Source organism: Oryzias melastigma, linkage group LG5 (assembly GCF_002922805.2).
Source record: "Oryzias melastigma strain HK-1 linkage group LG5, ASM292280v2, whole genome shotgun sequence".
Classification (NCBI taxonomy): domain Eukaryota; kingdom Metazoa; phylum Chordata; class Actinopteri; order Beloniformes; family Adrianichthyidae; genus Oryzias; species Oryzias melastigma.
In genome coordinates, this window is record NC_050516.1 from 10,495,223 (window position 1) to 10,509,332 (window position 14,110).

Genomic DNA, 14,110 nt, shown 5'->3' on the forward strand with positions numbered 1-14,110 from the left:
GGAAATACTGTAATATTGGTTTGAATTCATGTATTTTTGCATTTTTTTATTTTAAGTACAGTTGAAGTCATTTAGACCAGGGGTCCCCATATCTTTTCTTGTGAGGGCCACATAACTGTTTTCTTCTCTGATGTGGGGCCGGGCTCGGTTTGTAGGCTTACAGAAAAAGTGTAGCAATCACTGCCTAAACGTAAACATTTATGGTTTTCCAGACAGCCACACTTAGCCAAATTTTAAATAATTCATTTCATAGAAAAAAAAATACTAAAACATTAAAAACAAGCTATATATATAGCATTACCAGCAATAATGCTAGTGTGAATGCCGTAAGCTGAATGTGGCTGCTGAAGATGCTAGTGCTGATAGCTGAAGATGCTGAAATTGATAACTAAAAACACTGAAGCTAATAGATGAAATGGCTGAAGCTAATAGGCAGCTAAAATATTAGCAAAATGTCAAATTGGCCTTAAAAGCTGGAAAAAAAGCCTAAATTAGCCAAAGCAGCATGTAGCTGAAATATTAGCTAAATTCCAAAATAGCCTAAAAAACAGAGAAAAAGACAAAATTAGCCAAAACAGCTAGCATGTAGCTGAAATATAAGCTAAATGCCAAATTAGCCTAAAAAATGGTAAAAAGTGAATCACTATTAAACCAATAAATAGTCTATCCTCTCCCATCATAGTTCAGACTGCAGAAGGGTGGAATAAAAAGTCACGTTCTATGTGGTTTTTGATATGGGTCAAATGTAGAGGCAGGCCTGATTTGGCCCACGGGCCATAGTTTAAAGACCCCTGATTTAGATGAGGGCTCCTGCAGTAGATGGTAAAAAATAGTCCTTAAAAAATGAAATAAAATAAAGACTGAATGATTCGTGAACCCAGACATGGAGACAAGTTTACCAACACTCATGTAGAGCTCTAAAAAAATCAACAAACCGGAGCAGCATCATCCCAGCATTGTAAATAAGAAATACTTTGCTTCCATATAGCGATGAGGCTTAAAACGAGACGGCCCCACAAGCAAAGGAAGGTGTCTAGTACAGGGGTAGGAAAACTATAATGCGGAGGCCATATGCAGCCCCTAAAATAATCTGGCCTGCCAAACTGGAATAAATTTTAAACTTCGAACTTTATTTATTTGTTTAGCGCCTTTCATTCATATGAAACTCAAAGCGCTTACATAAAAGCAAATAAGATACACATTAAAAATTCAGAGTGCCAAAGAACAAATATACAAAAAGAAGAGGACATTTACACAAAATAAATACCCCTCCCTCCCCAGGTTCCTCCCACCCAGTTTATCCAATATAACCCTTAAGAACACAACTGAACAAAGACGAACAGCAGCCCTAAGGAAACAGCCTGGCTTTATTGATGATCCTTATTAATGTGATATTTCCCTTTAATTCTGGTATCTACCCATAAATACCTTTGTTTAGGTATAGAAAGTTATTCCGCATTCATGTAGTTTGTTCATTTTCTTATGTTCTCGTGTGTTTCCCTAGTCAGAAGGTTATTCGTTCGATCTTTCCAGTACCACATGAACGCAGCATTTCTCTAAGTTTGCATTTTTCTCCTGAAGGACATCAGTCACTTCTTTGTGCAATTGGCATTAAAATTAGCAACAAAAGCCACCATTTTGAAATAAAATCTTCAAAGTGTTCTGCTTTAAAGCATATCCATTCATTGTTATGTTTTTGTCCAGATTCTAAGTTTTTTTTTTTTTTTTTTTTTTTTTTTAACTCTTATAAAGTGGAATTACCTAGACATGCAGCGGATCTGTTCCTGGTCTGGCCTTTACTGTCAAAGTTTCGAGTCCTTTGTGGCCCATGAGTCAAAAAGTTTGCCCCTACCCCCCATTCTAATTTATGAACACATTTTTGAAAAGCATCAAATTTGTGAAAAATAGAGACATTTGACACATGAATTTCTGCATGAACGGAGCTTTGTGCTGGGTTTTGCTGCACTTTTCTCCCAAAAGTGCGACTTTTTAATGTTTTTTTTCTTCTTAGTATGTTTGTGACTTATACTCGGGAAAATACGGTAAGCTCAATGTTTTTTGTCTGTTTTTTTCAGGTGCTGGAAGCAGCCTGCATCAAAAATGTTCCAGTGTCAAGCAGCGCATCATCTCATCCAAGCAGGAGTCAGGAGCAGCAGCAGGAGGGGGGACCACATTAGGAACCAGCATAGCGGCGGGGCAGAGAGCCGAGGAAGCAGATGGCACAGAGGTCCAGAACAGCGACGTGTCAGAGGGTCAGACGGAGCCCAGTCCTGGGGGGGGCCGGAGCAGAGCAGCTGGAGGGGAGAGGAGGAATGGAAGGATAACCAAACCCTCCCTGCTCCCGCAGAGCAGCATGGAAGTGTCATCGTCTACCTCCACCAACCAGGTGGAGGTGCCCGACACAACCCAGAGCTCCCCGTTGTCAATCACCAGCGACATGGCGGACAGCCCCGCTCTGGCCATCGGGGCCGGGTTGTCTCAGAGCACTGCTGTGTTCATGTCCGAGGTCACCACGCTGACTGGGGATTCGGTCTACTCCGCTGGCCACACCCACCTGCTGGCATCCACCCATGAGAATGCCCCCACCGGGATTCTGTTAGCTGTTGCCCCTGACAACCAAAGGTTTGCCTCCTTTTCTGGAGGAGTGGGGTTAGGAGAGGGAGGGGAGCTGGTCCTTTCCAGCTCTTTAGATGCTGCAGGAGGAGTCAGCCTTCCCGAGACCACCATGACCTTTGACCCTGACTGCTTCCTCAATAACCCCAAGCAGGGCCAGACGTATGGAGGAGGCGGAGGGAAGACCGATGGGTGTAACGGTGATGACCGGGGCCTTCACTGTTCTTCCAATGGCTTCGTCTACAACTCGGCTCTCGTGAACAACATCAAGACAGAAGCTGCAGCGCTAGAGCAGCCGCTGACCACTCAGAGTAGCTATGTGGGCGAAGGAACCGGCCTGAGCCCCAGTACGACCCTGGAGCAGATGGACTTCAGTGCTGTTATGTCATCATCCTGCGTCCCGACCCTGGCCCAGCCCGCACACCACCCCTCACCAAACCTTTTCCTCCAGGCGACCCCGCAAACAAGCCAGCCCTCTCAGCTGCAGGCCAACGGCACCAAGGCAACCCAGGAGCCCGCCGAGCCCCAGTCTTACCTCGGCCTGCCCCCGGTCACCACCGAGTCCCCGGTCTCCAACGGAGACCTGCATTCACACCTTCATCAAGCCAGCACAGACCAGCAGGCCCTTTGTGTAAGAAAAGCAGCAGCAGTGGGGGCTTTTTCCCTCACAGCCCCGGATCCTTCTGCTGAGGGGAGGGGGCACCAAGAAATCGGAACCATGGACAAACCTGCGGAGAACGGAGGAGAGCTTCTGCTAAAGGCCCAAGATTCCCACGATGCATATGCAAGCATTGACACTGAGCATTACCTCCAGCCAGCAGATGACACTGGAGGAGGACAGGAGGGGGGAGGCGGTGGTGGTGGGGAAGGTGGAGGTGGAGGCGGGGGAGAAAATGAAATTCTGTGTAACGGGGTTAACTTGTCAGGAGCTAACAGTTCAGTGGTAGCCAGCCCTCAGTCAATCCCCGCAGGTGGAAACATGGAGGGGAGGCTCTACGGCTCCCAGCTGCCCCAGCAGGGCGTGGGCGTGAACGCCGCCGCAGCCGGGGCAGGAGCAGCCATCAGTCTGGAGGGGTTTGAAGCCTCATTTGGAAGCCAATTCTCCGATCTCATCAATGATTTCATCTCAGTTGAGGGCTCTGGGGGTGGAGTAGGGGCAGCGGTCTCTGGGGTTCTGATGCCCCAGGAGGGGGCAGCAGGGGAGGAGCAAGGAAGCGGAACCGGCCACTTGCAAGCATCCGAGGTTGAGCAGGGGGCTCTGGGATTGCTCCAGGAGTCTGGGAGACTGTTTGGTGTGACAGACTACTCCCCAGAGTGGTCTTATCCAGAGGTTAGTAAACCCAGCTTGTTTCAATTACTTATTCATGAGTGTTCCCCACAGTCAAATTAGTTCCTGCTCCACATGATTGACGGTAGCTAGTACTGACATTAACTCCTGCAAATCAAACGCAGTTTGTCCTGGCAGCACACTTACAGTATGTGGTCATTAAGGAGGCCAAATATTTCACTTAGCTGATTGGCTTTTTAATTAATTTTCAATATTTCACTGATTCCCCTGGGTGGCCTCATTAATTTACCCATGTACCACTTCTAATGTCTCAGAGAGCCGTTCTGTCATTCAATTAGGATAGAAGCTGTAGGAGAACCTCACTATCTTCTGAAGCATTAAAAGTCAGTTCTAAAATAAAGAAAACATGTTGTATGGTCATATATTTTTCAAAACAAATATCAGATCATCTTTGTACATCAAAATATATATTTTTTAATTCAGCAGTGATCATATGAAGTTAGGTAATATATTTTTTAGAACATCACAGCTTCAATTAGATGCTCTTACTCATAAAGTCTTTATTTTTGACAAATAAACAAAATTTGACAACATTTTTGGCAAAAAAGATGCATATCACAACAAATGTGAGAGTTTGAACCAGAAAAAGGATGCCCCTGTATTCATAATGCGTTCAAGTGTCATTTAGGTAAAAATAGATGAGGACTTGAACGCATGTTCTAGAAAAAACAGTAAAAACTAACTGATTCTAAATGTTAACTTGTTTTTTCATTACTTTCAAGTAATTATTTTCATTATTAGTCCCGTTAGTTGTCACACACTTAGTTGTGTGAAATTTGTTCTCTACATTTGACCCATCCCCTGGGGGAGAGGTGAGCTGCAGACCCAGCCGTGCTCGGGGACTATTTGCTGGTTTAATCCCCCGAATCCAACCCCTTAATGCTGAGTGTCACGCAGGAGCTACAAGCTAGCATGAGAGTGTGTAAACAAAGGAATACTGGGTTATCTCAAGAGAAGGTTACTTCCGCTCCAACAGTCCCGCCCACAACTCGGAGGTGAATTTCTTATGAACTACTGCAGCACTGCAGAAAATATGTCTTAATAAAATGACACAGGCTGTTTGATTTTTGGCTAAAAACTTCACAATCATAATTAAAAGCAACAGTTTTACAATAGATAGAACTATATTTGGGAAGGACTATAATGGTTCAAGTAACTATCCTTACATTGCAAAAAACGTATGTTAAAGTGGTGTGCTTCTGAAGACAGGAAAGGGTTAGAAAAAAGTTTGATGTTTATTTTATTTTCTCATGGGGCCCCCAAACCGCTAAGTCCACCACTGTTACTAATAAAACAAAAATGCAAGCATAGCAGTAATAAAATGTAACATGTTTGTTGTTCTTCTAAAACAAAAAAATAGTTCATAATAATAAAAAGCACCAACAATAAAGTTTAAAAAAAAATGAGAGAATCAGTGTGACTAAAAATAAAGATATCATCACTGTGGCAACCCCCGATGGGATAAGACGAACAATATAGCAATTTCATGTTTTACTAAAATCAAATGTATTTACGGATAATTGTATAATTTTGTTGTTTGTAGAAATTAAAGAATTATTATTATTTTAAATATTAATAATGTATATAATGATTAAAATGTGAGCATGCAATAATGGAAGTATTATATTTAGACTTATACAAGTCATATAAACTCAACATACTTATAATATTCCACATACAAATACCTCAAACAAAATTATTCATTTGGACTTTTAGTCATTTTTTTCCCTTTTTTCTATTAAAAAAAAAATCTGCATTAAAATCAGCATTAAAATGGTACAACAGCATCACAGGTGATTGCAGAACTAGATGGGTTTATGCAGGGATGGAGCTACAAGGGGCAAGGGCCTGGATAAAGTTTTACCCCACCCTTGCCCCCCAAAATCTGAGCCTATATCAGCATCATTATTGACAAAGTTGAAGAAATCGTCAATACAACCTTCTTTAGGCATTCTCATTCTCATTTACCCTCCTTCCAAAGTCTTCTGCCCCTCTTCCCCCAAATGTCAGATGTTTTAGCTCCGCCCCTGGGTTTGTGATTCCTACATTTACCTAAGTGGATTTTCACTGTTGTCAGAAATGTGTCTCTTTCGGACTTTTGTCTTCATGTTTGGTTTAAATAAATTCTCAAAGTCATTTTTATCAACCCTTTAACACCTGAGGTGTCGCCGGTGACGCTTAAGCACAAAATCTTTAACATACTGTAACTATGCAACCATTAACACAATAATTCCAGTAGGTTTTGATGGAAAAAGGGGCGTGAGCACATAAACACAGGAGCTCTGGTGTTAAAGGGTTAATAAAGTTTGATTTGACTGGTCTGACTCCGGCCTTCTGTGGGGTTTCCCAGGGAGGGGTGAAGGTTCTGATCACAGGTCCGTGGTTGGAGTCGAGCAGCGAGTACAGCTGTCTGTTCGACCACATCAGCGTCCCCGCCGCACTGATCCAGCCCGGAGTTCTGCGCTGTTACTGCCCAGGTAACACACCTGTTTTTCAAAAACTCGTCTCCCCACTGATGTTATAACCTTACAAAGGGAAAATGATCAATCGTATTGCTCAACTTTCACCAAAAGATTGAAGACAGAATGTAAACACAACTGTAATTTTTACACATTTACCTCGTATTTTTGTCCAGCTCACGACACCGGGCTGGTGATGCTGCAGGTGGCCATGGGGGGTGAGGTCATCTCCTCCTCTGTGGTGTTTGAGTATAAAGCGCGTGACCTTCCGGCGCTGCCGTCTTCTCAACACGACTGGCTCTCCCTGGATGGTAAGAACATTTTTTTTTTTTTTTTGATATAATGATCACCCGCCATTTTTAACACACACTTCATTATTCTGAAGAGTTCAGCTTCATGTCTGAGTGAGAGCACTAATAGCTTTTTCACTAAAAAATCCAATGGAAGTTGAAAGCAATTCAAGTGTCATGGGGTATCGATTTCTGGTTCATTTTCTGTTGAGATCTTCTTATTTTCGTGTTTTTTTTCCCCAAAATAAACGTCCAGACGATGCATGATAATAATGGGCCTACATTTAAATGTTTGATTTTAAATCAGAAAATAAATCAGAAAAACATTCTCCACATCACTTCTCTGTCAGGTACCCACTTCCTGACTGCTTTTTCAAAAAAATAGTGTAATAAATGTTTTTAAAACCATTATTTTTCAGTTAAGAATCAATCAAATGTTTGGCATTAATGACACTTTAGCACAATAATTGATATATTCTTATCAAATTTAAGCCTTGAATATAAATAAATGAGGTGAAAGCATTTCAACGTGATCAAAATATACAATTATTGCACAGTTTTTTTGGCCTAACATTTGTATTTTATTACTTTAAAAAAATCACAAAATGTTTCACATTAACACTAAAACCATACATTAAAATGATGTTTTATTCAAAAACTCAAAAGAATAAAATTGGTTATTTTTATTTCATTGCTAAATTATGAAGACTATAAATTGAAACCATAACAATAATTTATCCTTCCTTTAAGTTGTAACCTCACTTATAAAAAATAATGTGGACTAAGTATTTTTTGTGCCATTCTGTGTCTTTCTACAACAAATAAATTCCTCACTTTTTCTTCTGCGTCTAAGCAGTTTAGTCTTTAGGGGACAAATATTGAGTAGTGATTTTCTGTCTTGTGAGATAATAGAATTTTCTAGGAAAATATTCCAGATACACAGCTTGGGGTCAGGAGGCTCTGTTTTATCAATGATGTCCCTAACAAGATGCAGCACTCTGTCTCTAAAATCAATGATGTGTGGACAATCACACACTGAGACAATGATCTCTAATACTACAGTCTGGGCCGCTTTGATTGAAGCGATGCAACCCAGCTAGTTTTCCCCAACAACGTGTGACTATTTATAATTAGAAAATTGTAAAGAATGAACGTTTGCTTATTGATCTCTAATGCAGTTTAAAAGAGCACCTCTTAAAGTCCAACTTTTGTCATCTTTTGATCTATTTTCAAAGCATTCCCTGTGGTCTTTTAGTTATTATTATGTTGTTTTCAGACAAAACAAAACCCCTGCATCGTTTTCTGGGACATAGTTTCTGCAGAGCGACAGGAGTTGTGGGCAGGACAGTGTGAGTGGTGTAAGCCCGCCCCTTTCCATTGAATCCATCTGTTTATGTGCTCTAGCTTCTTCACCTTTCGACTTATCCCATTTTTTTTTTGTTGTTGTTTGGGCTCACCACAGCGTAACAGAACCCACTGATTCACATCAGTGATTTGGCAGAGTTTTTACGCCGGATGTCCTTCCTGACACAACCCTGTACTTGAGGGGCACAGGGACCCAGTTAGGCAGCAGCGTCAAGGGTCTTGGCTAAGGACCCAATCTGGATGGAGATCAGTGGACAACCGTAGGAATCGAACCCAGGGCTCCTGCATGCGAACCCTATACTTAGCCCATACAGCCGCTAACAATTTAATCGACGTATAGCATTATAAAATCATTTCAAAATGAAATATGTCAGTATTGGAAATTATCATTTGAATTGAGACATAGTAGGTTTATTTTACTATAATGTTAAAAAGACCAAGTGCATCACAGCAAAAACTGATCGACCATCATTACAGTGAAATGTGTGGAAACACTGAATTTTACAGACATATGACCATTCAGTGTGGTAGAATTGCCTAATAATGGATTATTTTGATGTGGACTGAACTTAATGAAACTAAGATGTGAATGGATTTGACAATAATTCTTGTTTACTTGCTTGTTTATACATATATTTAATTTACACTTAAGTAATAGAAGGAATCTGGAAAACTTCACCTGCACTGTTCAGTATTTCAATCAATCAATCAATCAATCAATATACTTTATTAATCCCGTGGCGTGAAATTCATTCGTTATTTATCTCTGAGGTTGAATTGGCTAAAGATGTCCTGAATTGATCTAAGATCAGTGAATCAAATTGTTCAAAATGAACCGAAATCTACTATAAATCGTATCAACAACCACAAATAATGATATAAATCGAATCATTAAAAAGAATCGCTAATGTCACATATCTCTCCTATAGAGTCATTTGTTGTGCCCGGGTCTTTTATTCGGGAGGAGATTGAGCTCAACAAAATTAAGAAATAACAACTTTTAAGATTGACAATATTTGATAAACTTTCACATTCAACAATTTAGGACCTAAATTTTAGGTCATACAGAGAATTATTTAAACCTTCAGCGTGCTGGACCAAACCAATGGTTCAGAGTGATAAAAAATTTCCCTTTTTGTTCTCTTGAGTGGCTATCTTAGAACTCCCCCCTGTGTGGATCAGTTGTCATGTGTGTGAACCCTCCTGATGTAATGTGAGCTGCAGTGGTGTGTCTGCAGCTGGATGCAGAAAAGAATCAACGAGGGGTCAAAATATCAGTCTTTGTTCATCAAAAGTTACACAATTTATACAAAAAAACGACAGTCTATTCTACATCATTATAAAGATGGTTTGTCCTTTTTTATGTTTTTGGATCTGTGTCAAATCTGTGGTTTTTTTCTTTTGAGGAGTGTAATCTGTTTGGACAAAGTTTTTTTCAACCAATTAAAACAAATACGTGTGATAAGATTTGGTGATTGAGACTCATTCAGCATTTCACTCACATCCATCCATTCTCTGAACCTTTCGAGGTCACAGGGTTGCTGGAGCCTATCCCAGCCTCTATAGGGGTACACTCTGGACAGGTCGCCAGCCTTTGCAGGACTACACAGACTCACTAGTTCCACTAGTTCAACAAGTAGCTTCCAAAAATAAATAATGAAGTCCACCTGGAATCATGAGGGTTTGATAATGAACCTGTCCTCATTAATTAAATAAGCAATCCCAAACACAACATTATCTAAAAAAACATTTTGACATCGTAAGTGATGAAGAAACTGATTAAGTTTGTCTCCCTAAATGACATCATGATTAATTGTCTTTTTAACAGGATAGACATTTTCCATCAGATTTTGCAGAGCAGACTTTTTTTATTATATTAGTTATCTATTATGCCGCACAGTTTAAGTCATTTGAAGTAGACGAAGTTGGCGCCTTTACAGTTATTTCTGGGATATTTCGTTTCATTCGTCTCGTTTTCATAAATGTAACTGAGAAGGTTGGGGTGTGACTGCAGCCTGCCGGGATGTGCGCGCAGCCCCGAGGTCAGAGTCTGTGTGCGCACGCGGCACGCAGACTGGGAACACATGGTTTCATTGGTGAGGCATGTTGTCTGCTGTTCGCCCCCGTCTCCGTGTTGCGCAATGCGGCAATGCGGCTCTCCAGTCACCGCGCTGGCTCTTTCTCCGCTGTAATGAAGGGCAAGGACGCAGAAACCGTTCAGAAGTGTAGGCCAGCACCTCCTCTCTGATGCGCAACCGCGCTGGTTATCGATACGCGACGCATTCCGACAAAAACGGGAGCGGAGCGCACATTTTTACGCGCGCCCTTTGTGTGGCCTTGTGCGTGGAAAGCTCTGTGTGACATAAACGCACGATGTCGGTGCCTTTAATGTCAAAGGCGTGTCAGAGGGTTGCATGTCAGCGCGCCATGACCCCAGTTTTAGCGTTTGAGCAGTCTGCTGCATGGTGACGAGCGAGCCTCCCGCAGCTCCAAGTGTGCATGGCGCGCGGATTTGAAGCGCTGCTCCCCCTCACCCTCAACGTGGAGGAGACGTGCTCTCCGTCTCGCTCCCTCCCTCCCCTCCCCTCCCAGCCCTTTCTTTCTTTCTTATTTGTGTTTTGCACGGTTGGAGTAGCGATCTGTGAGCGCACACCTCAAACTAACGGAGATTGAGAGGAAGCGGGAAGCAGAAAACAGATCTAGGGACTCGCTGTTTGAGGTTTGTAGCTCCTCTTCTCTTTGCATTCATCCTGTCGTCGTTCATGGTATTTAAAGGAAGTTTTGGGGTATATTTTTGTGTTTTAAGGCTGCTTTTCTTTTGTCTGCCGCGTTTGTTTGAAATATTTGGGCTGCGCAGACATGGTTTCAGACACTCAGAAGTCAAGTGTCCTAATGGTATTGTAGCCTTTTGCTCCCAAATGGACAGAAGTGTCTGATTAGACTCAAATGTAACAGCAGGGAAGTGAAGCGTTTTTGATGGAGCTGTGAAGTTTCAGCACCAGGAGTGGACAGTTCTACTCAAAGCCTGGAAATAGGAGGCCCACTGCATGGCAGAAATCAGGACGTGTTTGAGGTTTCACTGCTTTGTGTTGCAAGTTTTGTGTGTGTGTGTGTTTTTTTTTTAGAAATGTAAACACTTACTTATGCAAATTATTTATTATTCAATTATAACCTGAGTGGAAAATCACGTATTGGGCCTATTGTTGGTGAAAATGCTGATATGAACCAACTTACGTTTAGGGAGTTTTTTTTTTTTTTTTAAGATAAATAAAAATGTGATGGCTAAATAATATATTTTCGCTTATCTCTGCAAAACAGTTTATTTTCTTTTTAAAAAGAACAAAAAAAATGATTTATTGTTGGTGTACAATAACCATTGAGAATAATAATTCACTTTGACAATTATGGCCTCATTCAAGACTGGATTGTAAATCTACAGGTATTTTTATTTTCAGCTAATCAATAAACTGAGAGTTGGAGCTTTCTTCCATTCCACTTTCTACTTTCAGGGAATGTAAAATCTTTATCACATCCAAATGTGCAATTTAATTATAATCAAAATTCCCCCATTGAAAGCTGACGATTTGACAGAATGTAAAGACTTTCTAAAGACTTTTGACAAATCAATAAAACAATGCTAAATACAGACTTACATAGTCTTTTTCATAGGGTGAATGTGATGGCCAGGTTCTTTATAAGAATGCACATTTGTCTTCAAACATCTCTTGCTTAAAATTTTGATGTTTTGTTGCTGTAAAGTTATCCCTTCTTTTGATCCCATGAGCCAAGAAGACAAAAACTTAAGTGAAACAGGAAAAGAAGCAAACAGAAAACTGAGTGAGAGCAGCAGGTGGGATGACATAATGTACACTGCAGCAAAATGCAGCAGTGCTGAAACAAAGGATCACTGTTACACAGGCCTGAGCAACATGAATGAAGCTGTTTTTGTCTGGGAATGTGTTTCCAGCCATGCATCTGTGATTCACATGGTTGCTTACCTTTTTCTTTTTTTAAGTTTGAAGATGTGTTCAGTTTCAAACCTTTAACATAACCCTTCTTTTCTGGAGTCAGACGGACTGCAGATGGAGCATCATCACAGGAGAATCACACCTTCACTCTTCTCACCTGCATTTCTCTAGATACTCAATTCAGGATGTCTATCTTGGAGCGGTTGGAGCAGATGGAGCAGAGGATGGCAGAGATATCCAATCAGAGCCCAAGCTCAGATGCCATGGCAACCAAGGGCGGAGGAGTGGAAGGGGGAGGAGCCACTGATCAGCATTCTCAAGTAAGACAGAGATTCTGTTTCCTCTCAAAGGCTTGTGATAAGCAAACATTTATTACTTAAACTGCTGTTTATGTTTTGGATTTTGGGTTAATTACATTTTTAACTAAAAGGTTTTTTTTTAGAATAATTAAAGCTTTATATGTGTTTTTATGTGCACAACTGAGCCTTTTGCTTCATTGTGATCAGATACACTTAAGTTACACTTTTACTGATCATTTTTTTGGTCTATTTTCAAAGTGTTCCCAGTGTTTTTTATAATTATGTTTATGTTGTTTTTAGCCAAAATAAATAAAAATTTAAAAAACATTGTTATTTTCTACGGCATAGTTTCTGCAGTTCGATCAGTAGCACAGAGAAACCCCGCCCCCTTTCCCCTCCTTGTTACTGAGAGTTAATTGCAGAGACTTTGAGGCCCACCCAGCGTATTTTTTATATTCCAAATAAGCTCATTTTTGAACAACTTTTTTTTCATCTACTCCTGATTCACAACAATTTGAATAAAAAATACTCAGAAATGTAATTTTAAGCTTAATTTTCCTCATATGTGAAAAGAATCCCCCAACAACATGTCAAAACACTATTTTCACAAACAATTTTCTGGGTTTCTCTTTTGAGTACATTTTTTAAACTATAAAGTAACAATATAATTGTTGAAATCACTGAAAATGTGTATACCAACCCTTTATTCAAACAATCTCGCAGGTCGGTCCTGATCAGGCAACATTCGAGGGTCGTGTTGTGGTTGTGTGTGAGAAGATGATGTCCCAGCCTTGTTGGACTTCTTCTAACCAGCTCATCCACAGTAAAAACTCAAGAGGGATGACTTTACTGCATCTGGCTGCAGCTCAGGGCTATGCAGGGCTCATCCAAACACTCATTCGCTGGCGGTGAGTAACCCAAAACACCAATTTTGCTGCACATAAAACAGGAAATTGCTTCAGTCACCTCACTTTTGTTGTCTTACTCTGCAGCACAAAGCATGCAGACAGTATTGACCTGGAACTGGAGGTGGATCCCCTCAACGTTGACCACTTCTCATGCACCCCACTGGTGAGAAATGACCCCCCTTAAAGTGACTGAATCCCATGTTCCTGTGTTAGTGTGCGACATGTATGTTCTGCTGTCTCCTGCAGATGTGGGCGTGTGCTCTGGGCCACACGGAAGCAGCACTCGTGCTTTACCAGTGGGACCCAAGAGCTCTGGCCATTCCTGATTCATTGGGACGCCTGCCACTGAACATCGCCCGATCCAGGGGCCACACTCGCTTGGCTGAGCTTTTGGAGCAGCTGCAACAGAGTCCTCAGCCCCAGCCAGTGGACTCTTGGATGGGAAGATGGAGGGAAGGAGCACAGACTGGAGGAAAAAGCAATAGCCCTAGTCCTAATCCAAACCCAGGTGCAGAAATGGAGAGTTTTTTATTGCAGATAGAGGAGATTTATTCACAAGTTAATGAGCATGTTCACGTCACACAGAAGATTAGGTACTGATGCCATCTAGGTAGATTTCTAGATTTTTATTAAATGTGTCCTAAAACTTGTGCTAGTCTGCTTCAGTGAACATAAAGCTTTATGAAACAAAGTGCAAACCATATATAGAGCACATGTTAAAGTCAAGGGCCGGGGGTCGGATCCGGCCCTCCGGCTAATTCTATACGGCCCTCCGGATCATTTTATTGTATTGTTATTAGTGGTCTGATGTTATCTTGGTCTTATTTCTAACTTGTATAATTTTGACAATGCACATTTTA

At 41.2% G+C, this 14,110-nt stretch overlaps 1 protein-coding gene across 5 annotated transcripts in view; it reads left to right on the top strand.

The window, feature by feature from the left end:
• LOC112144798 (calmodulin-binding transcription activator 1) overlaps nt 1-14,110 on the top strand; it is an 85,372-nt gene that overhangs the window by 61,161 nt on the left and 10,101 nt on the right. For all 5 annotated transcript variants that reach the window (XM_024269580.2, XM_024269578.2, XM_024269579.2 and 2 more), the window contains 7 exons: nt 2,076-3,943; nt 6,312-6,438; nt 6,597-6,731; nt 12,215-12,363; nt 13,066-13,250; nt 13,335-13,413; nt 13,497-13,758. In XM_024269580.2, the coding sequence (XP_024125348.1) occupies nt 2,076-3,943; nt 6,312-6,438; nt 6,597-6,731; nt 12,215-12,363; nt 13,066-13,250; nt 13,335-13,413; nt 13,497-13,758 (2,805 nt within the window). The remainder of the gene's footprint in view (nt 1-2,075; nt 3,944-6,311; nt 6,439-6,596; nt 6,732-12,214; nt 12,364-13,065; nt 13,251-13,334; nt 13,414-13,496; nt 13,759-14,110) is intronic.